This window comes from Gracilinanus agilis, chromosome 5 (genome assembly GCF_016433145.1).
Source record: "Gracilinanus agilis isolate LMUSP501 chromosome 5, AgileGrace, whole genome shotgun sequence".
Lineage (NCBI taxonomy): Eukaryota > Metazoa > Chordata > Mammalia > Didelphimorphia > Didelphidae > Gracilinanus > Gracilinanus agilis.
Window position 1 is genome coordinate 15,526,250 of NC_058134.1, and position 25,309 is coordinate 15,551,558.

Genomic DNA, 25,309 nt, shown 5'->3' on the forward strand with positions numbered 1-25,309 from the left:
GACCTCTGGAGCCCCAGCGTCCTCCTCTGTCTAATCAGGAGGCGTCACGAGATGGCCCCGAGCCCCCTTTCAGCCCCGAGTCTCTGAACTTGGGAGGGGCGACGGCTCTTAGACCCCGAGCAAGCTCGCAGCCCCTGCAGCCTCTCCTGTGGGTCAGGGGCCTCAGGCTGGCTTTTCCATTTGCCCGGCCAGAGGAGCTTCATTTGGGAAGGCAGTAGGAAAGCCTAGGCGTGGGGGCTCCTGGGGCCTCTTCATGCCATCCAGTGGGCTCACAAGAGCCGCCGTGTGTCCCCTAGCTGGGGCAGGAGTGGAACGAGGAGGTGTCCCGTGGCCCAGGATTCACAAGCGTGTCAGGGCGTGGTATGATCTGGGTCTCGCTGCACGAGCTGTCGATTGAAAAAGAAAAACCAAAGCCCAGGCCAGACGTCGTGGTCAGGATTGACCAGCGTCTGATCGTTCCCCTTTCTGTGCCCCATCACAGAGCTGGCCGTCATCCCACCGTCTTCAGGAGCAGACACGTGCAGGGCAGCCAGCAGCCTTCCTCTGCTCCTCCTCCTCCTCCATGGAGGCGCTCAGAGCCTCCCCTGTCTCGGGCCCCGAGTTTGCCTTGTGGGCATCTCTGTAAAGTGGGCAGCACAGACTCGGCCAGCAGGCTCCTGGCGCTCTCTCCTCGGAGCCCAAGAGCAGGAAGGCAGGAAGACTGTCACGTTCTCCTCCTCGGGTTTTCTGGGGGAATTTAACCCCCAAGAAATGCCCGGACAGAAGCAGCTTTTCACATTGCCGGTGTGTGAGCCCACGCGGATGCCAGCTCCTGACTGACCACAAGGCGACCCTCACACACCCCTGCTTTGTCTCCCGAATGCGCCGTCGCATCAGAGGAGCCTTGTGAGGCCGCGGAGGTGGGGGCATTCCAGCTTCTCCCTCCGATCCACCTTCCATAATGGATCCATTGTCGAAGGGTGGGACGGCCTGGGAATTCCTGCGCCCTCTCCCGGCCTTCCCCCAGGGGCCCGGGGGGCGCTGCCTGGCCTGCGGAACCATCTGTGGCTGGAAGAAATGAGAAGGTTCTCACTGCCGGCTACAGCCTGCCTTTTTCAGAGGGTCTCTTCCCAGAGTAAATGTTTGCACGCGTTGTCACGGAGGGGGTGCAGGGATAGAACGCGGAGCCACGAAGACCCGGGTTCAGATTTGGCCTCAGACACTTACTGGCTCTGGGACCCCAGACAGTCTGCTCACCACGGTCTGCCTCAGTGCCCTCCTCTTTAAAATGGGATATCATGAAGTAACGTACGTGGCCCTTCGCAGCCCTGGAAGCGTTCTCTAAATGTCGGCTGTCGCTCTTTTAAAGTTCGCTTTTCTAAATTGGTACATAAATGGTACCATCCAAGCAGGACCATCCAAAGCTCTCTTCTCCACTCTTCCCATTTTGCAGACGGGGACACTGAGAGCTGGTGAGGTAAAGGGCCTTTTCTCAGCTCACCAGGCCGGCCAGTGTCTGGGCTCCCGGAGCGGCTCTTTGTCCTGTCCTCAGTGACCCCCTCCCTGTGGGACCCAGGGAGAGTGGTCAGAGACAGGCTCGAGTGGCCGAGGAATCCCCTGGGGCTTCTCTGAGTCTTCTGGTCCCTTGGCAGCAGAGGCGAGGCTGCCTCCACGAGGAGCCTCCTCCGTGGGCTTCCCCCTTAGGAGCCTGGCTCTGCAGGTCCTGGTGAGCCCCCCCAGCGGCAGGCAGTGGGTCAGAAAGCCCCGGCTTCTCGACGGGCCGATGCGGCGTCCTCAGACGGTGGCTCGTCCACGCCGGGAGCCTCATCTCGTGTGGCAGAGGGACGGCAGGGCCCCCTCGGAGCCCGGGCACTGTCTGGTGTTCTTCGGGGTCTCATTCACGAGGTCTCCCGGCCACAGGGCAGGACCCCCCTCATGGAGCGGCAGCTTGGAGAAGCCGAGGCCTCCTCTGATGACCCTGGACAGAGGCTGATTAACTCTAAGTCAGTCAACAAGCCATCGGGGTCTGCCAGACATCAGCATCAGGGCCGGGGCCTCCCCGGCGTCCAGGGGCCGACCTTCTCCTGGAGGCCAATCCAGGCTCTGTCCAGAAGGGCTCTCAGGCAGCCTGGGCTGTGCCAGGCAGGAGAGGCGCGAGCCAAGGCCCGGCGGTCCTCGGAGTGCGGCCCACCGGGGGTCTCCGAGCACCCAGGCTGCCTCCTCCAGCCTTGTTGGTACCTGAATGTTTGACCAGTCGGATCCGGCCGGTCCCTAATGGGTGCTTAATGACCCACTCTAGACTCTGGCCATTTGTGAGTCCCGTCAGCGGCCCTGGGCTCCTCTGGCCTCCCGCTGACCCACCCCACCCCCGTCCTCATCTCCTCCCTTTCCTTCCGCAGCGCAGGCAGCCAAGATGGAGCAGGTACTGGACAACCTCGCCGAGCTGCCCCGGGCGGCAGGGGCCGGAGAGATAGACCTCATCTTCCTCAAGGGCATCATGGAGAACCCCATCGTGAAGTCCCTCGCCAAGGTACTGCCTCAGGGTGCGGGCAGGGGGCCGACGGAGAGCCGTTGGGGGGCTCTGCAGTGCTGGGGTGCTGGCGGTCGGGGCAGGGCCCCTCAGTAAGCAATAATCCCTCCCTCAGATAAAGTCCTGAAGGGGCTGTGCTGAGGGTCTCTCCTCCTCCTCCTCCTCCTCCTCCAGTTAAACACGGAATTGTAACTCCTGGGCGTGCTGCTCTGCCCCGGGGTGTGTGGGGGGACCATAGACCTAGAAGAAGTTAGAGATGAGCCGGGGTGGGGGGGTGTTCAAGGGTCGTTTGGCCCAATCCTTCAATTTTACAGATGGGGAAACTGAGGGGCTTGTGTGGCTTGTGTACCTCGCGGGGCTCTGGGGCCTGAAGAAGGCGGTTTTATGCCCGTATTGCAGCCCCCAGAGCCCCGCCCCCTCCCCAGGAGCTCGGAAACCCCAGCAGGGTCTGGGGAACAGAACCCTTTGGACCTTTTGTGTTCTGGCGGCTTCTCCTGTGCCTTATCGTCATCATCCAGTCACTTCAGTTGTGTCTGACGGCTGGGGGCCTTCTGGGCAAAGACACCGCAGGGGTTTCCATTTCCAGCTCCCTTTACAGATGAGGAAACTGAGGCAGCAGGGTGGAGGGACTGGCCCAGGGCCACCCGGTGAGGACATGCCTGAGGCAGCCCGGGACAGGCCGGTGTCTCTCCCCCGCTGCCACGTGGCCTCTCACCAGAGTGTCCTTCGCAGCCTCTCCCACGGCCCATCTCAGAGCCGCCGCATCGCTCTTTACCCCCTAAGAGAGCCCGTCTGTCTGGCCTCCTCCCTGCGGCTTCCCACCCCCGTGGCTGCCCGTCTCTCATTCCCTCTTCCTGGGGTTCTCGGCTCCCCTCCAGCTTCCTCCAGGGGAGACTCTCATCCTCCCGCTGCTCCGAGCCCCGGCCAGGCCAGGCCTCTCCGTCATCGGCCCGGGGCTGGATTTGGGGTCCATGCGCCACGGGGCAGATTCCAGCCTTGGGGCCGAGCCTCGGTTTCCTCCTCTGTAAGCTGAGGCCCCTTCGGGAAGGCCCCTTCTCAGCGGCTCAGGCTGCGGTCCTGCACGCTGGCAAGGACTCCTGCTCGGGGAGGGCCACGGGCCGAGCGCCCCCAAATGGGCCAGGCCAGAAGCCAACCTCCTGGGGTCCAGAGAAGAGAGCCGGAGCCAAGCCCCAGGGCAGGGAGGAGGAGTGCGGGCCAGACGGCCGGGGAGTCCCGGAGCCCCTTTTCTTACGCCCTTCCCTGCGGATGCGGCACGGACACCCCGTCCTGCTTCTGAGGCACAAGAGTGCCCAGGGTGGGGTGAAGCCACTGGCTTGGGTTCCCCCAGCCAGGAAGTGCCGAGGCTGGATCGGAACCCAGGACTTCCCATCGGCGGGTACAAAGCCCTTTGGTGCACTCTGGGCCCTGGGTTCATCGCTTGCTCCAGCCGCCGAGGAGGTGAAGACGGTCAAGGTGGGAGACGTGGGGGGCCGAGAGGCAGGAAGGCGGCCAGCCTGCGCGGCAGCCCGGAGCTCGGTGGGGCAGCCTCACGTCCATCTGCTTCATGAGGGCATCCTGGAAAGGTGGGCCGGAGCTGGCCTGGGGCTCGTGTGTTCTTTATTCACCGGGACAAGAGGGAGCCAGCGAAGATGCTTGAGCCCAAGAGTCACCACGCAGATTGGTGTCATCAGGGGAGGGGAAGCCGGAGGGCATCGTTGGGGGGCTCCCGCCCTAGTCCTGGCACGGGGGACTGGGCCTGGCCAAGGGGGGCCGTCTGAAGAGGAGGGACGGATGTGAGCGCAGAATTGGCGAGGCCGAGCGTCCGATGAGCCAGGAGGCGGGAGGGAGGCTTTAGCCTGGCGTCCGGGGGCCTGCGGGGGGCTGGGCTGTCTTTGGCAGCCAGGAGGAAGCTAGTGAGAGGCCGGGCTTCCGCGTCACGTCTGTGAGGGTGGACGCTGGGAGTCGCTTCTGCAGAGATCTTCGCTGAACCCGTGAGATCCCCATCAGAGGACGGGAGAGGAGGACGCGGGACGGAGCCCCAGGAGTCACCTCTGCTTAGGGGCAACGCGTGAAGGACCGGGACGAGCGGGAGAGGCTGTAATGGCCGAGGCACGAGAGCAGGCTGAGGGGGGTCCGGGGTCTCAGGGCGGGGTCATCAGATTTAGCCCCCCAAAGCCAAACCCTGCTCTGCCGGACTCCCAGCAGGGGATGCCCCAGGGGAGATGAGGAAGCCGCCGGGAGAGCAAAAGTGGCTCTTCCAGGGGGACTTTGCTGGGAGGAGAAGGGGGTTTGGAGGCTCAGGTGAGGTGTTGTTGGGGATGGGAGGCCCCCCTGTGTGTGGAGGCAGCAAGGAGGGAGCCATGGGCCAGTGAAGGTTAAAGGTAGATGGAGGTGGCACAGCTCGGGGCTCGGTGGACTTAGCTAGATCTGGAGATTCGGGAGGGGTCCTGGGTTCAAGTTCAGCCTCAGATACTTCCTGGGCAGGTCCCTTCACCCCCATTGCCCAGGCCTTCCACTCTCTGGCCTTGGAGCTGATACCCAGCATGGATTCTAAGGCGGAAGGGAAGGGTTTAAAGGAAAAGAAGTGACGGGCGCAGGTGCAGGGGTGGAGGGGGCTCCTCAGCAGACCCTGGGCCAGAGGGGGTCCGGGGGGGCTGCCCTCCGCTTGGCTCTTTACAAGCCCTCATTCAGAAGGTCAAAATGTCGAGATGGATCTCCTTCGTGCTCGTCTGTAGTTTGAATTAGCAACTGCACTTGCCGTGATTCTGCGAGGACAGATGGGGCTGCGGATTCTCTGTGAAAGCCTGAGGAAAAGCCCCCGAGTTTTTCTTTTTGGAAAGAGATAAAATATTAGACTCCCTCTCCTCCCCCTCCTCCCCCGTTCAGATCCTGCCTCCCTTCTGAGACCCGGCTCGGCTTCCTCAACCCGAGAGTTAGAGCCAAACAGCCCTCCCTTGGCAGCTACCAGGCAGCACCTCATTTTGTACATGGGGAAACCGAGGCCCACAGAGGGGAAAAGACTTGCCCAGAGCATGTAGGACTTGAATCCAGGTCCTTTGACCCCAAATCTCAGGCTCATCCCACTGTACCAGGCTGCCTCCCCCCCTCCCCCTAAGACTTTCCTCCCTCCCTAGCCCTCTCCTGACTCGCTTTGCTTGCCCTTCTGGGGGCCCGGCTGCCCTGTGGTGCCTGGGGGGCCCGGCTGCCCTGTGGTGCCTGGGGGGCCCGGCTGCCTTGTGGTGCCTGGGGGGCCCCAATCGGCACAATGCAGAGAGAGAAGCCACTGCAGGAGGAGGGAGGCAGCGCCTGGGACTCCCATCCCAGATGAGAGGCGACATCCACGGAGGGTCCTGATGGCTCAGGCGTTCTGTCAGGAGAGTTAGTGCTGGGTTTGGGGCCTTGCAGCAGGCTGGCCGTGGGGGTCTTCTTGCCTGGCTTATTATCTGCCCTCTCAGGAGAAGCTTCCCTGGAGCCCAAGGTATCGGGACACGTCCCTGCTCTGCCCTCACCTAGACATCACATGGCACTTGGCTGTGATTTTTCCTTATTTTTCTCATCACTCATTTCTTTTTAAAATGTATAGAAAAGGGGGGCAGCTCGGTCGCTCAGTGGATTGAGAGCCGGGCCTGGGGACAAGAAGCCTGGCTTCAAACGTGGCCTCAGACACTTGCCAGCTGAGTGACCTGGGCAAGCCCCTTAACCCCTGTTGCTGGTCCTTTCCACTCTTCTGGCTTGAAACCAGGGCCCAGTGTTGATTCTGAGACGGAAGGGAAGCAGGATGAAAGCAAACATCATGGTGGCTCCTCTTTGTCTTTTCTCTTTTGTGCTCTGGGCTCCTCCCCTCTTTTTGACCAGGCTAAAATGGCTGCTTAAGCCTTCACTCGGCATTTCCTACTTTCCTTCCCTGGTGGCAGTGGCCTTGCACTAATCCACACACGGGATCCCTGCGGGCCACGTGGTGACTTCACTCTAAAATGTGATACGATCTCTGTTCTGCTTCGTTCTTATTGGTTTCCTTCAAAATCCCCCAGTCGCCTTTTAGTCTAGTTTGGGTCACCGTCGGGGTGTTTGCCCCCCCCCCCCCGAGTGATTGTGGCTGAGGGTCCCGGGCCTCAGAGACCCCGGGACACGGCTGGGCCGTCTGGAAGCTGAGGGGCCGGCTCGCTGCGCACGAGCAAAGCTGGGCCATTTGGGATAGGCACGGAGGGGACCTCTGCGCTTAAAGAGCGACGACTGCAATCGTTCCCCCATTGCCGTGTTTGGGTCGCACGAGTCCCACTATGTGCGTATCCTTTTAGGCTCTTTTCCTTCCTTTTGTCCTTTACTTTCTGGGCAGAAAGGCGAGGGCTAGATAGAGAGGGGAAGCGAGTTGCCGGAGGTCACTGCTAGGAAGTGCCTGAGGCCACATTTGGACCCAGAACCTCTGGACCATGGGCTGACTGTCCAGTCCTAGTGCTTCCCCTTCACCTGAGCCCCCACCGTGGCTTCTCCCATTCTTGCCTGGTCCACAGCCTGTGAGACCGACATGGCGGCCAAGCAGAGGCGCCCCGGCTTTCTTCTGTGCTTTCATTTCCTACAACGGAGGGGAATGTGTGTGAGCGACCAGAGACCATCCCCAGTATTGACGAATACACACATCTGAGCCTGGTTTATTTGTGAGGCGGAGCTAATTCATGGTCTTCCATGAATATTGTTTCTGAAAGGCATCAGGGCCAGCTTGTCTACATCTTCTAGGACTTGATCAAAAAATCTGCATTTTGGAATCAGAATTGGACTGGGAATTAGCCACCTTATTCAGCTTGAGAAACCATTCCTGCAACTTAGTGTGTGCGTGTATAACAGGGTGATGTGAGGCAAATAGCAAAGTGCTTGGGCTTTGAATAATCTTTGTGAATGATTAATAAATCAAGGAGCAAACAGTAATTGGGTCCAAAAGGATGAAAAGGAATATTCCTATCCCCTTACTGTAAGTCTATCTTTGTTTCAGGCTCATGAGAGGCTTGAGGATTCTAAACTGGAAGCTGTCAGTGATAATAACTTGGAACTAGTGAATGAAATTCTTGAAGACATCAGTCCGCTAATAAACGTAGACGCAAACGTGGCAGAGCTGGTCAGGATTCTTAAGGAGCCCCACTTCCAGGTAAGCTTTCCCATCATGCCTTTCTGCATCACCCACCCTACCTCTGGCCAGTTCTTTTCCCAGTTAAATTTCCAAACAGCTTGGTTTTAGGGATCAGAATCCTCCACTTTCCCTTGGTCATCCCCTGACCCTCATTCTGGTGGTCACTCCCCTTGTCCAGGTAAGTGGAAGGTCATTTTTGTCTTGGTCCTGATTTGCTCCTGATGTCATATTCTGTTTCTGTCGTGGATCCACTGGACTTGATCTTGTGTAAAGGGTGAGATGTTCCTCTAGCCTAATTGCTACCAGATGGCCTTCTGGTTTGCTCAGCAGGTTTTATTTTTGAATAGCGAATCCCTACATCTTAGACCTCCCCTTCCTTTGCTGAGAGCGTCTCAGAGTTGCATTCCTATAGTCCTGAGTATGACTTGGTAGGTAGTCCCAAATATCTTATACTTTCTGTAGTTATTTCAAATGGAATTTCTTTTTCTATTTCTTTCAGCTGGGTTCTGATTACTTATGTGGATTTATTTTATATCTCACAACTTTGTGAAGTTTATTCATTGTTTCAATCAATTTTTAGTTGCCTCTTTAGAGTTCTCTAGATAGGGACTCTCTCTCATCATTTGCAGAAAGTGAGAGCTTTGTTTTTTCTTTGCCTATGTTTATTTTTATTCTCTTATGTTTTTTTCTTATCCTATTGCTATGCCAGCATTTCTACCACTATATCAAATAGTAATGGTGATAATGGATACCCTTGCTTTATCCCCTGATCTTATTGGAAAGGCTTCTACCTTTTCCTTGTTACGTCTAATGTTGACTCTTGGCTTTGGATAAATACTGTTTACTATGTTAAGAAACAGTTCCGGGGGTAGCTGGGTGGCTCAGTGTACTGAGAGCTAGATGGGAGGTCCTGGGTTCAAATTTGGCCACAGACACTTCCCAGCTGTGTGACCCTGGGCAAGTCATTTAACCTCCCTTACCTAGCTCTTACCACTCTTCTGCCTTAGAACCAATATACACAGTATTGATTCTAAGATGGAAGGTAAGGGTTTAAAAAAAAAAAAAGGAAAGAAAGAAAGAAACAGTTCCTTTATTTCTGATGAGGTTTATAAAAGCTATTTAATATCTAATGATAAAAGTCTGGCTTTTGTTTATTAACAAGGTTTATTAGGTTGATAGTCTTCCTTGTGTTGATCCAATCTTGAATTCCTGAAAGAAAACCAACCTAACTATAGAAATGATCTTGTTGAATGTGTTATTGTACTTCTTTTGTTAACTTTTCATTTAAAATTTTAGGGTCAATATTCATTAGGCATATTGATCTGTGGATTTCTTTCCTTTTTCTTTGTCTCTTGTTTAGGTATCAAAAATCATATTCATGTTAAGGAAAGAAATTGGAAAGGTCCTTCCTTTTCCTTTTTTTATAAAGCCTTCATGTAATACTGAAATTAATTTTCCTTTGCATGTTACTGTAATTCACTTCTAATTCCATCCAGTCCTGGACTATTTTATTTTGGGAGTTTAATATCTTGTTCAATTTCTTTTTCTCATTTAGGGTTGTTTAAATAACCTATTTTCTTTTCTTTTCTTCTTTTAGTCTGGGTTATTTCTATTTTTGTAAATATTCCTCTAGACAAGGCTCATGTGAGATATATTCCAAGTCTGAGAGTTAAATATTTGAAATATTTGTGTTGGTTTATTTTTTTTTTTGGAAAGGAAAGTAATTCTCTTTTGACCTTGGGTTTATTTTTATCTTAAAAATATTTTGGGGGGCAGCTGGGTAGCTCAGTGGATGGAGAGCCAGGCCTAGAGATGGGAGGTTCTAGGTTCAAAAATATGACCTCAGACACTTCCCAGCAGTGTGATCCTGGGCAAGTCACTTGACCCCCATTGCCTAGCCCTTACTGCTCTTCTGCCTTGGAGCCAATACACAGTATTGACTCTAAGACGGAAGGTGGGGGTTTAATATATTTTTTTTTTTTTAGTGGATTTTTCTTAATCTTTCTGTAAAAAACCTAATAATAGTTACAGTGCCTCTCATGTATAGGACAAGGAAGATCCTACTTAGCTCCCATGGAAGTTGCAATCTAAGGACATTTTCCCCTAGAGATCACAGATTTTCCCCTTTTCGTCTTTCCTCTTTTTCTCAATCCATGTGTCCAGAGACCCATTTTCCAGTTGACTAGTTGAGATTGCTGTGCAATCTGTGGCCTAAGAACAGAGCAAAACGAATCTGGCTACCAGGATTTTAAAGTTGGTTTCTTTCCTAATCATAGTGTCCTCCAGCCAGCCACCAAGCCAAGATTCATGTTTATACAAAACTAAAAAATTGTGAAAAGTATTTGCTCCATCTCTGCTGAAGAAATAGCTTATTTACTCTACAGGCCTAATGGCCATATTTTATTTAAATATAAATCTAGACGGGTTTTTTCCTAGCTACAAAGAAGTTCATTATCTTTCTTTCCCCCAAAGCAGAGGAGCCCAGTCCCTGGTCACAGGAGTGAGAGGCACAAGGCTCCCTTTGGAGCCTTCTTCCACTTTCCTCCCCTCCCTGCCAGAGAAGGCTTCTTGCTGTTCCTCACGATGCCCCATTTTCTGTCTCTGCCCGTCTCTGGCTTCCTTCAGTCGTCCCTTCTGCAGGAGTCTCCTCCCCGCCCCCATCTGCTCCAGGCCTGCCTCTCCTTTTGCCCGTCCATCCACTCCACAGAACCCTTGTCTGTCCCCATTAGTGACCCGAGGTCTCCCCTCTGAGAAGGAGCTCCCCCATGGGCCAGGCTGTGGCTGTCATTCTTGGGGTCCCCGGGCCTGCTCATCTCTGCCTACCTGTGGCCGTCATCTTTGGCAGACCGTGTCCGAGCGCCTGGGCTCCTGGCCCAGAGGACGGGCCGAGCTTTCCTCGGACAGAAGGACGGGTGGCCTTCTCTGGTCCGTTCAGGGCTGAAGGACTCGTCTTGGCGAGGCCAGCAAGCTGAGACTTGGAAGAGAACAACATCTTCCGTGTCGGAACCCACGATAGAGCCAGGCCTGGAGGCAAGAAGATCTCCTTCGAAAACCTGGCCCAGACACCTGCTTAGCAACCAAGTGGCCCTGGGCAAGTCATTTAACCCCAATTTACCTTAGTTCTTCCTCTCTATAACGGGGTCACACTGGAGAAAGCAATGGTTGCACTACTCTGGGATTTTGCCAAGAAAACACCAAACGGATCCCAAAGACTCCAGCATGGCTGAACTTCAGTAACATCCTGGGCGGCCCCAACCCGGCTTCTCCCGGCTTCTCCCAGAAGCTCGTGTTGTAGCTGGGAAGCCAGGAGGAGGGGAAGGGTTTGAGGCCCTCCCTGCCTCCCTGCCTCCCTCCGTGAGGTCCGGCTGCCTCCCGGTCTGTCAGGAGACACAGTGCACTTCCTCAGCTGCTCCCCTCGTGCTTCGCCGGGTCAGCGCATGGCCTGGGAAGTGGCCGTCCTCGCCTCTCTCTGCCGTGGGGCTGTCCTACGTCCGGCGGCGTGCTGGGGTCCCCCCAAACGTTACTTACACATGTTACAAATGTTACTTACACCGTCTGGCCGGACTCCTTCAGACGCCAGATTCTTGCTGGGGAACGCTTGCTCCAGGTTCAGCCCTGAACGCGCGGGCAGCGTGGACGGCGAGGCCCTCGGCTCCTTCCGCAGATTCGAACCTTTGCTCGTCGTTGCCTCGGCCCTCCTGGGCCACGTGCACGCCGTCCTTCCGGGCAGGGCTCGCGAGTCCTCCCGGCTTCTGGCTCTGAGGCACAGCCGGCACAGGCCCAGCCCGGGGAGCCCCGCACAGATTTCTCTGGAGACTCTCCCGGCCGAACGTCCATTCCTTGTCCCAGGACCAGCGAGGCCTCCTCGCTCCTCCGCCCGGCCCGCTCTTGTAGGTCCCGTTTCTCCGTGTCCAGTGACTTCCGTTGCTTTTTCCGTCCGCTCTCCGCTGTCAGCAGACTCGGACCCCCCCGACCAAGCTCATCTCCTTCCCCCGATTCTGGAGTGCGGAGGAGCCTCCGTAGCCGTCACCCTGCTTCGGACGGTTCCACCCCACAGCAGCGGAGCAGCCTGGCTCCCACACGGGGCCCGAGACTGCCTCGTGGAGCTCGCGGTGCGCCCTGTAAAGGCAGAGTCCGCCTTCCCGCTTCTGTTCGGAGCCTCGACATCTCTGCAGGCTCGTCTTCCGGCCTGTTGTGATCTCCTTCTGTTCGGACTTGTCCAGGAGCTTCGCTTCTCTTCTGTGTCCCCTCGGAAGGCCCGGGAAGAGGTCCAGCCAGAGCCCTCAGGCGCCACCGGATACCTCCCGGGAGGAGAGGAGCCGCCAGCGCCTGCCCTCGGAGCCGGCTTCGAGGAGTCTGCCTGGCCGGGTTCCTTCTCTGCAGTGCGGCGGCTTTTCTACGAGAAAATGGGTCCTTCGTCACGTGTCCCGGTTCTGGGCAAGCCCTTGCGAGGGCCCGCTGGGCCGAGCCAGCCGCTCCGGCGTTTCCTCGATTCTTGCTGCGAGTGAAGCCGCTCCCTCTGGCCTCTTCTGTGAGCCGGAGCTTCTGGAGAGCCCGAAGACGCTGCTTAGATTCCGCGCCTCCAGCCGGACCCCGCCGACAGCTCAGCGCTCGAGCGGCCTCCTTCCTCTCCACAAGTCGGCCAGTGGTCGCCCGTCCACTTCTGGTTTGCGCCGAGCTCCTCGGCCTCCCCAGCCCCCGGCGCTCCCCTCGCACGGCTGGCCTCCCTGCCCTCGGAGCCCGCCTCGGGGGCCCTTGGCTGGGCCCTCTCCGTGCCGCCGGCTGGGGTGAAAGGGAAGCCCCAGCGCTCCCCCGCAGCGCCCACCATTGGGGCTTCCGTCCTGGACCTCCCCGGCAGCCCCCTCCCCCCGCCTCCCGAGAGAATCGCCGCTTCTCCGTCTGCTGTTTGACCCCGACTTTCTGCCCGAAGAGAGCTGCTCCGTCCCGAGAGGCTCAGCGCCTTCCTCAGGCACGACTCGGACACGCCGCGGTGGGCTCGGAAGGGTCTCCTGGCATTCGCCCAGGCCTAGAGGGAGTCCCTGAGCTGGAAGAGGCCTCGCGGGTTCTAGAGCAGCGACCAGAACCCTCACAGCGTTTCTGCCACCTGACGAGGCTGGGAGAGCCCCCGGAGGCGACCCTCATCCGCCCTGTGGGGCACCCAGAGCCCAAGAGACAAGGGACTTGTCTGGGGTCAGCGGCTCCCGAGCGTCCGAGGTCCATTTGTCCGTGACTCCCCCTTGGCCTGGCGCCCTCTCCGTTGTCCCCCCCCCCGTCTGGTCCAGCGGGCGCCTCAGCACGTGTCCCCCAAAGCGAGGTGAGCCCCCTCGGGCCAGAGAAGGGCCCCCCCGGCGCTTTGGGGTGGCTCTGACCGTGGACGGACGTTTCCTCGTATCCGGGCTTCGGCTTCCTCCCGACTCTTCTGCCCAGCACCGTAGAGTCTTCCTGCGGAGCTGGATGGGGAAGCAGCAGAGCTTTGAACCATCGGCCGAGGAGCGAATGCGGCCAGGCTGGGGCTCGAGGCTGCCTCTGTGCGGCGTCGGCCGCTCCCCAGTCCTTTGCTGGGCTCAGACGGACCCAGCGAGGCCACTGCCCGGGCTCCAGGCCTTCTGCGGAGGAGGCCGTTCGGCCAGCAGAGCCGCCTCTCCCAACGCCTCTCCAGCCGTTCAGGGCTGCCCGCGCAGGCTTGTGGGGCCGGATGGGTGCAGACACGGAGGCCAGGGACACCCCAGGCCTGACCTGAGCTCGGCCCTCGCAGGCCCGGAGAGGTGTCCGCCCTGGGCCCCCTTCCCTAGTTTGCTCACTTCCGGGATGCCCCTCAGGCACCAGCGTGCCAGGGACAAAGGAGGCCCGGCGGGGGCTTCCGGTCTGGGCATGAAGGGAACCAGCAGGTCCGGCGTGATGAGGGTGGAAGAGCTGGAAGGGGCCTCCTGGGAGGGCCGGAGGAGGAGGGCAGCTTCTGTCTCAGCCTCATCTGCTCTGGGCCTTCCCCATCGAGAGATGCCTTTGAGTGTGGGTGATTTTGACCCCGAGTGGCCCGAGCGGGGCTGGGAGTCTGGGGAAGAAACCCCGTCCTCTGCGGAGGGAGAGGAGAGAAAGGAGGCCAGAAAGGAAGGGAGGCCAGCCGGGCCCAGGCCGGGAAGGGCTCCGAATGACCGACCGGGGATGTGACCGTGCTTCTAATGCCCTGGGGAGCTGCCGGGCAGGCGCTGGCCTCAGAGATGTCCCTGTGGAGGTGGCGTGGGAGGCAGGGAGGCCAGGATCCCCAGGAGAAAACTGTCACTCGTCCGAGCAGGAAGCCCCAGTGGTCCCGTGAGAGGGGCTGGAAAAGCAGGAAGGCGCGCCGTCGGCTTCCTGCCGCACACAGCCGGTGCTCCATGAATGTGCCCAGGACGGAGGCCTCGCTGGGGGTGGCGTTTGTGGGGACAGTGGGGGGTCCGGACTCAGCCCCGTTGGGTCAGGTTCTGGCAGAGCGGGGGGCTCCGGGCTCTGGGCACGGGGCGGCCCTCAGCGGGCTCTTTAGGCCAGGCCTGCGGCGGCTCGGGGGTAACAAGGTTTGTCCTCCCTCCAGTCCCTGCTGGAGGCCCACGACATCGTGGCCTCCAAGTGCTACGACTCGCCTCCCTCCAGCCCAGAGGCCAACCACGCCTCCATGAATAACCAGCTGCTGCCAGTCGACGCCATTCGCATCCTGGGGATCCACAAGAAAGCCGGGGAGCCCCTGGTGAGTAGTGGGGGGCCGGGGCTCGTCTGCCGTGTGCTCTGCTGGCCACACTCTGGACTCTTCTTCCAGGGACAAGGCCGAGTCCCGAGGGGGGTTCAGGGGGGAGCCGGGGGGCCCCCAAAGATGCCAACTCGGGCTGCCGTTAGGTGTACGGCCGAGTCCTGGCGCTCGAGGCCCCGTGCGGGCAGCAGGGCTTCCTCTCCTGACTCCTGGCCTCCGGCCCGCCGTGCCCGCCAGGGCTCCTGGCGCAGGCGCTGGCCGGCTCTGGAGGGAGAGCCGCGGATGTCCGGCCTCAGCACGGCGCCGTCCCTGCTCGCTCTCTTCAGGGGGTGACGTTCAGGGTGGAGAACAACGACCTGGTGATTGCGCGGATCCTCCACGGCGGCATGATCGACCGCCAGGGGCTCCTGCACGTGGGGGACGTCATCAAGGAGGTGAACGGGCACGAGGTGGGCAGCAACCCCAAGGAGCTGCAGGAGCTGCTCAGGAGCATCAGCGGCAGCGTCACCCTGAAGATCCTGCCCAGCTACCGGGACGCCGTCACCCCCCAGCAGGTGAGCCGCGGGGCCTCGGGGAGCGCAGGGGGGTGTCCAGGGTCTGGAGCGATCAGGGAAGGCTTCCTGGAGGAAGCAGAGCCACCAGAGCTGGGCGTCCAAGACCGGGTTGTTGGGAGGGAGGGAGGGAGGTGCAGGGTGTGTGGGGCGAGCTGTGAGGCTGTGCCCAGGGGATAGAGAAGGGCAGTTTGGACCCGGAGCCAGATCGTCAGGCCCTGAACGCCAGTCTCAAGAGTCTGACCAGAGCACAGGAGGGACGAAGGCAGGTCTGGGCTTCCCCAGGTTGGACTGGCGGTTGTGGAAGGACAGACAGAAGCGGGGAGAGGGTGGAAGCCTGACCGTCTGGGTAGGCAGCGATGGCGGCCCGGGGAAGGGCAGTGGGAGGAGGCTGGAGCAGCGTGGACGTGGGGGTGCACGTTCGCTCTTGCCCCGTGGCTGGCCGTGGGAGCAGGGAGAGGTCCAATGGGGGTGTCGGGGTTTGGGCACAGCCAAGCGGCCTCACCCTGGCAGAAAGAGGGAAGTGAGCGGGGACGCTGGCTTTGAGGGAAGGCTCTTGAGCCAGCCTGGAGTCTGCAGGGCTCGGGTGGAAGGGGCTCAGGCCTAGGAGGGATCCGGGAAGGTGCTGCCAGAGGAGGAGAGAGGAGAGGGCCCTTGGGGGGCCCCCAGCCTCCCCTCCATTTGTGGGTGTCTCCATGGAGTCTGGGGACAGCCACAGCCCTGGTCTGGGGGGAGGTAAAGTCTGGCCCTGGGCCGGCTCTGCCCCACTGCCATGGGCCAGGCGGTCACACACACGTGCTGCCTCCAGGTGATGATCTTTGCCAGAAAGGAGGGGACAAGGCGAACCCCGGAGTCCTCACTGCCCTCCGGCCAGGCTTGAGCAGGCTCTGTCGCCCCACAAAGGGGCATGTGTGTGCTCAGTAAGCAGATATTTATTGAGGCCCTGCTGGGTCCAGAGCAGCCCAAGAGAATGTGGACCCCAGGTGTGGGAGAGGGGGAAAGGCGCAAGCAAAGAGCTTTACAGGAGAGCAGCCCGGTGAGAATGAGACCCCACGGCGCAGAACCGTCCAGAGAATACCCGATTTACCCAGGCTCAGCAGTCACTCAGGAGCTTGGGCCAGAGCGAGGAGTGTGTGCCTTGTACGTGGTCAGGAGGGCTCAACAGCAGCCAGGCTAGTGGAGTCTGTGAGGCCTCACCCTCGTCGTAGAATCGTCACTAAGAGGGCAGCGAGTGGCTCAGGGCATAGAGTCAGGCCTGGAGCCAGGAGAAGCTCCCAATCCAGCTTCAGACCCTGGGCTGTGACTGGCATAGAATGTCTCTTCTAAGTGAACTTTAGCATTTTGGAGGGCTGTGATGCCATCCCTGTGGGCTGAATCCCTCCAGAAATGCAGATCCGAACCCCTCTTTAACCTGACGTGATCTAACAGCCAAACCAGTGGAGAGCAAACCCAGACTCAAAATATGTGCTTAGGCTCCATTTTGGAAAAGTGCTCTCTGTCTCTGTCTCTCTCTCTGTGTCTCTTTCTCTCTCTCTTGTCTCTCCCTTCCTCCTTCCCTCCCTCTCTGTCTCTCTTTCCCTCCCTGTCTCTGTCTCTTCCTCCCTTCTTTCCTCCCTCTCTCTGCCTCTGTCTCTCTGTCTTTCCCTTCCTCCTTCTCTCCCTCCCTGTCTTTGTCTCTCTTTCCCTCCCTCTCTTTGTCCCTGTCTCTATCTCTGTCTCTCCTTCCCTCCCTCCCTCCCTCCCTCTCTGTCTCTTATCTTTCTCTCTGTCCCTCCTCTCTCTGTCTCTCCTCTTTCCTATCTCTTGTTCCCCTTCTCATCCCCCTCATCCCTAAATGGGGCATCAAAGGAGGTTTTTAGTGGAAGTTTAAAATACATTTAAATTTCAAAATCCATGATTATAAAACTTTTCTCCAAGACATTTGCACATCTCTACAGTATTCAAATCTGTAACTGCTTTTAAAGAAGGGACTAGTCTTTTTTTTTAAGGAGAGAACATTTATTTATTTATTCATTCAGTTTCTTGTGGCATATACCTACAGTCACCCATTAATTACTATCTTAAGTTCATGTTTTTAAGGCCTACTATTTTGTGAACTTTGCCTCTTTTGGGGGGATTATACATGTATCAGTGTTCAACACCTATTTCCATATTATTAATATCTGCAATAGAGTGATCTTTTAGAGTCTACATCCCCCATCCTATCCCCATCGAACCATGTGATCCATCCTGTTTTTCTTCTGCGTTTCTGCTCCCACAGTTCTTTCTCTGGATGTGGAGAGCTTCTTATAAGTCCCTCAGGATTGTCCTGGATCATTGGGTTCCTGCTAGTAGCCAAGTCAGTTACATTCAATTGTGCTACAATGTATCAGTCTGTGTACAATGTTCTCCTGGTTCTGCTTCTTTCACTCTGCATCACTTCCTGGAGGTCTTTCCAGTTCACATGGAATTCCTCCAGTTCTTTATTCCTTTCAGCATAATAGTATTCCATCACCAACAGATACCACAATTTGTTCAGCCATTTCCCAATCGAAGGGCATCCCCTTATTTTCCAATTTTTTGCCACCACAAAGAGTGCAGCTATATATATTTTTGTGCATGTTTTTTTCCCTTATGATCTCTTTGGGGTACAAACCCAGCAGTGGCATGGCTGGATCAAAGGGCAGGCAGTCTTTTAAAGCCCTTTGTGCAAAGTTCCAAATTGAGAAGGGACCATTCTGAGCACACATAGGCCCAGGTCTAAGCTGGCTACTCCATGAGATGCTGGATTATCACACACTTCCTACACAAATAATTAGGATCAAGGCCAAAGCTCAGCTACTTTGAGGCCTTGTGTGGAGCCATTAGTCAGGGAGCTGGAGAGGGGCTGGGCCAGGGCCAGGGAGGGTGGGGGGCAGAGTAGAGCCCCTCCTGGAAAGTGCTGGGCTCTGCTGGGTCTGTGGTCCCCCTTCTTAAGCTGCTGGGAAGCAACTTATAAAACAGACCCCAGGAGTGGAGAGCTCTGCTTCTGCCCCAGCTCTGCCTCCTTGCTCGTCAGGGGGCTGTAGACAAGAAGGGTTTAGGGCAGCGATGGGCAAACTACGGCCCGCGGGCCCTGTAATGTTCTATCCGGCCTCTGGCATTATTGCTAATCTGACGAATACAGTACAATGAAACTTGGAAAGAGCTGCCTTAGAAACAGACGGACAGAAGAGCATTCCCTTTCCTTTGGCCCCTCTTTAAAACGTTTGCCCATCGCTGGTTTAGGTTTAGGCCCACGTTCGCTGGGTCACAGCACAGGAAGACCCCGTTTGCCCAGCGCTTGGCCAGCTTCAAAGAATATCCGTGGAGTCTAGTTCGGCCCGCAGGGTGATGTGTGGATTGGAAAGCCGGGAGGCTCCTCGGCTGCCTGTAGAGGGGGGCCCAGGGCAGCTCTGAGCGCCCCCAGCCCAGGCAGAGTGCTCAGCCGCCCCTCAGGACCCCGGCAGGTCAGCGGGTGTCCGGGAGAGGTTCGGGTTCCTCCGACAAGGAGGGAAGTTGTTTGGCAGAAGGGCGCCGGGCACGCGCTGCGAGGCCACCGAAGCTGGTGCGCCTGCCGTGCCCGTTTTACTGCCTCATTGGTGGAATTGGGGATGTGTTTTAGATGGACGTCGCGCTGGAGAGCCTCTCGGCACGAGGGCGCCAGGTAGGACGTCATCCCGTGGCAAGTTGCCGCCACGCTTCCGTGTCTTCATCCAACTAAACTGGCCGCCACTAAACTTAATCGTTTTTACTTCACAAGTACTGAACCGCATGTCACCGCCGTGTCGTCGTGTAGTCCGTGTCTTCGCAGAACGTTACCGTAGATCAGTGGCTCCCAAACTCTTTTGGCCTCCTGCCCCCTTTCCAGAAAAAATACTACTTAGTGCCCTGGAAATTATGAAACTATTTATTGAACTCAGAATAGAACGTAATACATAAAAAGTGTGGCATCACCGCCTCCCTGGATCGCTACAGCACCCACCAGGGGGCAATGGCGCCCACTTTGGGAATCACTGCCATAGAGGAAAAGCTTGGCTCACCGGTGATTTCTAGCCTTGACTTTCTTTCTAAGCTGAGTGAGGCTGACTGGAATAGGGGCCACTAACAACATCATCACATATTAAATAACTAAATGCTGGTAGTTAACCTAGCAGACGGCTCCTGCAGTGAATGATTCGGATGTTCTAAATTTGTTTTTCAGATCCATAATTCTGTGTATGCTAATTAAGTCTTTCTGTAACCCATTAAGATTTAGAAAATGTTTTTCTTTGCAACAACTACCTGAGGGAGGGAGGAGGGGAGGGAGCGGGCTAAATATTGTTATCCCTGTTTTAGAAAAGGGGACACAGACCCAGGGTAGTCAAGTGACTTTCCTAAGGTCACACAGTCTGTCAGAATTCCCATGCTTCTTTCTGAACTCCCAAATTCACGCCCAGTTACCTCTCGTTGTGTGGTGAGGAAGTCCGATGTATAGGTTGGAGTCATTTGGGGAAATGACTTGTCTTTACTAGTATTAATTTTGTTCTCCTACTTAATAATCAGTAATAAGCAGAAAGGCCTTTGATAGTCCAACGGGAAGAAACTCACTTGGCTGCCTTTAAAAGTATTTCAGCAAAAGCAGACTTGCTTTCAGATCACATTGTTAGTAAAATGCTGTAACAGTCTAGAAAGTCATCATGCAATTAGGATTTAAATTGGAATGAAGAAGTCTCCAAAGAGCAGCAGGGAGTGACCGTAAGAGGCTGCTCCTGGGCAGGGCATCGATGGCGACAGTGATGGCGGTGACTCACCCTGGTACGGCGCTTCCCTTGGAAAGACGTTGCTGCAAACCCGCTTTCTTGGGGTGACCCCAGAGCCGAGAGTGACCGTGTGGCCCCCAACTGTCCGAGGGAGGGCTCTTGTGCTCTCACCCACGTGTCACGCCACAAATAAGGGTGCAGACAAGAAATGTCAGCGGCAAGTTGACTAATTGTTTGCTGGTTTTTATGACTCTTACTTAAGAGCTGGCTTTATGGTTTCAAAAAGAGGGGATCAGTAGGCACAGCAAGAATCGAAAACTCAGACCGCAGGCTTTGGGGGTAGGAAAGAATATTTGGGATTGGGTGATGGGGAGGATGCTTTGCTGCCCCCTTGGTGTCTTGGCCGGCCCTTGGCTGGCCCTCGGGCTCTTTAAATGGCCTCGGAAGCACTTTCCTTGCAGCGGTCACTCGGCGTCAGCTGCATCACGAGGCCTCTCGTCCCAGAGACACACACCTCCAGGTTCACGCCTGCAGCGGTGCCGGCTGTTGTCAGGCTCTCTCTGAATGTCCTTTTAGGTGTTTGTAAAGTGCCATTTCGATTACGACCCCTACAATGACAACCTGATTCCCTGCAAAGAGGCCGGACTGAAGTTTTCAAAAGGAGAAATTCTTCAGATTGTCAACCGCGAAGATCCAAACTGGTGGCAGGTTAGTAGGTTTGTTTCCGGGGTTCTGCCCATCTGGGGGTTTTCAGAGAACATCAGACCGCGTTCCTTCTCCCACTGCCTCCTCAGGGGCCGCATTCCTTTCTTCTCTGCTGGATGCACTGATTTGGGAAGGATGCCATGCCTCACACAGCTGCCAACAGAGGGGGATTTAGGGGGTGCCCAGCCATGGTCTCCTTGTGGGTCGGGGGTCAGGTCCTTGGGCCCATGTCCCCTCACCTAGGAGGGGCTGCTGGAGCTCATCCTTTTGTTGGGCAAAGGGACCCAGAAGCCCCCTCTTGGAATATTTCCTTTATCTCAGGCTATTTTATGTGGTCTACACAGGAGCATTCATCTCCCCCTCCATATATAATACTGGGCAAGAGTCCAGAGAAGGGGACCCAATCTAGCTAGTTCCTTGGTAAGGCCAATAATAACATCCAAAGCATTTTCTCCTACGTTATTTCATTTTCTCACAATGTCAGTCTAGATAAATTGTCAATGTGGTGTTGTTATTGCCATTTTACAGATGAGGAAACTGAGACCCAGAAAGGGAGAGAGACTGGTTGTACAGCTAGTCAGGAGAGAACCTGGGCTCCTTCCTGGATACCCAGAAGCCTGCATCCGCTTCTCCTAACTCACCCCATCTCTGCCCATCAGGAAGGGAGGGAGTCAGGGATTAGAGGAGGAGGAGGTGGCAGAAAGAGCAGAGGGGGCCGGGGGCCCTTCCCAAGCCTGATTCCCACAAGGCCCTTCTTTTGTTTCTTAGGGTTTCATGTTCCCTTCCTGGGTGCTGGGATGAGACTCCCAAGCCCCCTTCTTGTGCCATCAATAGAGCTGGAAAACCAAGGAGCTGTGAGGGAGAGCAGGAGGACAGACAGAAAGAGGGAGGGAGGATGGAAGGAAGGAAGGAAGGAAGGGAGGGAGGGAGGGAGGGAAGGAGGAAGGAGCCAGAGAGGGGAGAAGGGTGAGGACACAGATGTACATATACACAAAGGCCTCAGAATGGGACTCACTGAAGACAAAAAGGAAGGTGGCCAAAGGGTTTTTCCATTGGACAAAATGTCACTGAGATGAGAAATATTCCTTCTCTAGTAGCCTCAACTTACAAGCACCCTAAAACCGTCCTCCCGTTCATTTCCATTTTAAATGGTGCCAGTCTGTAGGGTAAGATGTTAACCCGTGTGACGTGTCAAATGCTGCGTATTTACACACTAAAATAGTCTCAGAACAGTCTAAGGAGCAGCTTCTGCCTCCAGTGAGTGAGCCATGAACGAGTCAATCAAAACAAAACTCGAGCCCGCCATCCTCAGACCTTCTCTTGAGCTTGGACAGTCTCTGCCCTCCGCAAAGCTGTTCCCCTTTTCTGACCTTTTTCCTGGAATTCCTCCCCTCAGTTCTTTTTTCTTATAATTCCCTCCACGTTCTCTCTCTGTCCCCAGCCTTGAGGGCTTTCCTCTTTGTCATTAGCTGTAGTCGTGGATAATTAAAATTAATATGTGAATAAAATATGTTGTTTACATAGCATTTATAACCTAAAAACACAAGTTAATACATGTAGAATAATGAATGATATCAGTAATGCTAGCATTTATGTCATCTTTTCAAGTTTGCAGAGTTCTTTACAGACATTGTCTCATTTTATCCCAAAAATCACCCTGTCAGGTTGGTGTCGTTATCCTCCTTTTACAATTGAGGAAACTGAGGCAGAGAGCAGTTCAGTGACTCGCCTAGGGTCACCCAGGCAGTAGGGGTCTGAAGACAGATTTGAACTCAGAGCCTCGACCCCAGGCCCAACATTCTGCATCACGGTGCCTCTCGCTGCCTTTTTCCTTTCATTGTCCTTGTGATCCATTAGTCAGGTTTCTTGAGTGAAACCCCAGACAAGAGCCTGCGTCCACTGGTGCGTCTGGAAGCTCAGCGTTTACCCTGGCTGCCAAGGCTGAGGCGGGGGGGGGGGGGGCAGGAGTTGGTGCCTCGTTGCTGCGCATGGCCCGTTGGGCGCCTTCCCCAGAGAGACCCTTCCCTGAGCCCCCCGGCTTCCAGCTGACCACTGGGGAGTCCTGGCTGGAGGAGGGGTCTGAAGGCCTTCGTTTGATTCCAGGCGAACCACGTCAAAGAGGGAGGCAGCGCCGGCCTCATCCCCAGCCAGTTCTTGGAAGAGAAGAGGAAGGCATTTGTGAGAAGAGACTGGGACAGCCCAGGTGAGCGCTCGGGGGACACAGAGCCCCCCGGGGCCACCTCTCTCTCCCTCGTTCATCCACACAACAGGAAACTGCATGGAAAGTCCAGCTCGGCCTCCCTCCATCCCTCCATCCCTTTGGCCCTTTCTGCCTGTCCCGGGCAGCTCTTCCTCCCGAGCGCCACTGCCGGTGTCCGAGCGAGACCCTTTGTTGCCAGCGTCGGGGGTGGTTTGTCTTTCCAGTCCTCTGGAGCTGTGGAGACGTGGGTGCAAACTCGCCGTCTGTCAGGCCACTTTTCCCCTTTTTACCTCCTCAAGGGGAGACACTTCCCCCCCCCACCCCACCCCCCAGACTGTGCACAAACGTCTCCCCGTACCCCAGGCAGCTGCCTAAAACCCATTTGTCTCCTTGTGTCCAGGGCCTTTTTGTGGAACCATAAGCAGCAAGAAAAAGAAGAAGATGATGTATCTCACGACCCGAAATGCAGGTATTTTGAGATAATTTTGAAAAATGAAACTATTTTCCACCATCGTTTATCAACCGTGAGCTCAGCTGTGTAATTGAGAATAAATGGAGGAGTCAGTGAGTAACTCGGGCAGAAGTCCAGGGTTCAGATTTGGTCTTGGATACTTCCGAGCTCTGCCACCCTGAGCAAGTCATGTATCCCCAAGCGGCCAGCCCTTCCCACTCTTCTGCCTTGGAGTCCACACTCAGAAGGAGCAGGTTTATTAAAAAAAAAAAAAGAATAAGTGGAATCTCAAGGCCCCACCAGAAGGACGCAGCATCAGAGGATGTTCTCTTGGTCTCTTTCCCTCCTTCTCTGTCTCTCTGTCTCTGTCTCTGTCTCTTACCCACCCCCACCCCATCTCTGTCTCTCTTTCTCTCTCTGTCTCCCCCTCTCTCCTCTTTCTGTCCGTCCGTCTGTCTGTCTCTCTCGGCTTGGGATGTTGGCACTTTGTGCACTTCCATGGATCTTGCTTTAAGAAGTTCATGAATTTGTGAGATTTGACCTGCTTCTGCCTCTCAGCGGCAGCTTCCACCCCCCGACCCTGTTGAAGGAGGGAGATTTGGCCGTGGAAGCTGTGGCAAAAGCTTCGCCCCGGTCAGTGCGATCCTCGGGCTCTTCGTGAAGGTTAGGAGGGGGCCGGAGCTCTCAGTAAAGAAATGGCCGGCAGAAGGGAAGTGGCTGAGCCGCTTCCTGCGCCTGGCAGACGCTGCTCTTGTCCACAGGCGGTTCTCGTGGCTTCCTTTGGCCGTCTGCCGTCTCTGCTGGGATTCTTTCCTCCCTTTTTAGAAGATTTTTACTGAATTAAAGTGAAGCACGTGGCCCGGGTGCTTCCAGGTCTGCCTGCTGACCGGCAGAAGCAGCCGGCCCTGTGGCCGGGAGTTAGCGCCTCTTTAAATAGCCCGGCCTCCCGGCATCGAGTGTTGGGGGGGTCCGTCTCGGGACTAGCTCTGGGCCTCTCGTGTTACAGGGACCTCTCGGGGAGGCTGGCAGGCTTCCTTGCTGGAGCCCTCGGGGTGGCCATAGAGCCAGGACCCCGGAGCCCCGGGTTCAGCTCTCCCCACTCCTGGGGAGCTGCCTCTTTCCTCGGTCTCAGGCGCAGGAGGCAGCCTGAGTCAGAGCCCCCAGGCAGGCCCGTGCCAGCTTCTTTAAGTCCGTGCGAGGTCCGGGCCTTCCCTGGACCGAGGGGAGAGGCCGGAGTACAGACAGAGGTCCCGCCTGCTCTCCGTGGACTTGCCCACGTCCCCCACAGACACACTGGCCTGAGAGCAGGGCCTGAATCCCGGGAGGGCAGGCTTGTGGCCCGGATCCCGAGGCGAGGCCGAGGCCGCTGGGCAGGATGGGGAGGAGAGTCGCTTCTGGAGTGGTGGCCGGGGGTACCCCTAAAGCCCCAACCCCCACCTTCCCGGACAGCCCCCCCAGGGCTGCCTCACATCCCGGCACGCTACCCAGGGGCTTCCTTCGTGTCGGTGGCCCGGCGCCAATAGCCGGACATGGTGTGGGCCGGTCTGACCCCGTCTCCTCCCGTGTCCAGAGTTTGACCGCCACGAGATCCAGATCTACGAGGAGGTCGCCAAGATGCCTCCCTTCCAGAGAAAGACGCTGGTGCTGATCGGGGCGCAGGGGGTGGGCCGGAGAAGCCTCAAGAACAGGTTCATCGTGCTGAACCCCACGCGGTTTGGGACCACCGTGCCGTGTAAGTGTGGCCGCCTCCGCGGGGCTCGCCGGGGCACAGGGAGCCTCACGGGGAGGCTCGTGGGCGGCCCTAATCCTGGCTCTGGGCACTGGGCGGACGCAATGCCCCAGCGCGGGAGGGGCGCCACAGGGCAGGGGCTGTCCTCCCCCGTCTGCTGGGCCGTCCTGGGCCTTTGTCTCAGCCGCAGGGCAGGGGAGCGTGGCGGGGGGGCGGCCGGGGCACCCCTCAGCGGTGGGAATGCCAGTGTAGCCGGAGCCCCTCGGGCGGGGGGCAGCAGAGACCAGCCGCACTTGGTTTCTCGGCTTTCGCCCTCCGCTCTCCTGCCCGTTGCAGGGCAGACTGTTGGCATCGATGGTCTGATTAGAAATGGTGCCTCCCGAGCTCCCTGCGGACCGCCTGACTCTCCTGGGCCGAGTAAACCCGTGGAGCAGCGATGGCGAGCCTTCGAGACCCGCCGTGCCCCCTCCCCCCCTTGGCCCGGGCAGGGAGGGAGCCGCTGTGCCCCCCCCCCCACGCTGCCCCCTTGGCCCGGCAGGGAGGGAGCCGCTGTGCCCCCCCCCCACGCTGCCCCCTTGGCCC

General features: G+C 56.9%; 1 protein-coding gene across 2 annotated transcripts in view; it reads left to right on the plus strand.

The window, feature by feature from the left end:
- The first annotated feature begins 2,256 nt into the window (after positions 1–2,256).
- The window catches only part of PALS2 (protein associated with LIN7 2, MAGUK p55 family member), a 26,592-nt gene continuing 3,539 nt past the window's right edge, over positions 2,257–25,309 (plus strand). The window contains exons 1-9 of one of the 2 annotated variants that reach the window (XM_044679917.1): positions 2,257–2,522; positions 7,153–7,169; positions 7,455–7,649; positions 14,200–14,352; positions 14,679–14,906; positions 20,219–20,350; positions 22,451–22,550; positions 22,948–23,016; positions 24,569–24,730. In XM_044679917.1, coding sequence (XP_044535852.1) covers positions 2,393–2,522; positions 7,153–7,169; positions 7,455–7,649; positions 14,200–14,352; positions 14,679–14,906; positions 20,219–20,350; positions 22,451–22,550; positions 22,948–23,016; positions 24,569–24,730 — 1,186 coding nt within the window. In that variant the 5' untranslated portion in view covers positions 2,257–2,392. The remainder of the gene's footprint in view (positions 2,523–7,152; positions 7,170–7,454; positions 7,650–14,199; positions 14,353–14,678; positions 14,907–20,218; positions 20,351–22,450; positions 22,551–22,947; positions 23,017–24,568; positions 24,731–25,309) is intronic. The other variant, XM_044679919.1, reaches the window with a different exon arrangement.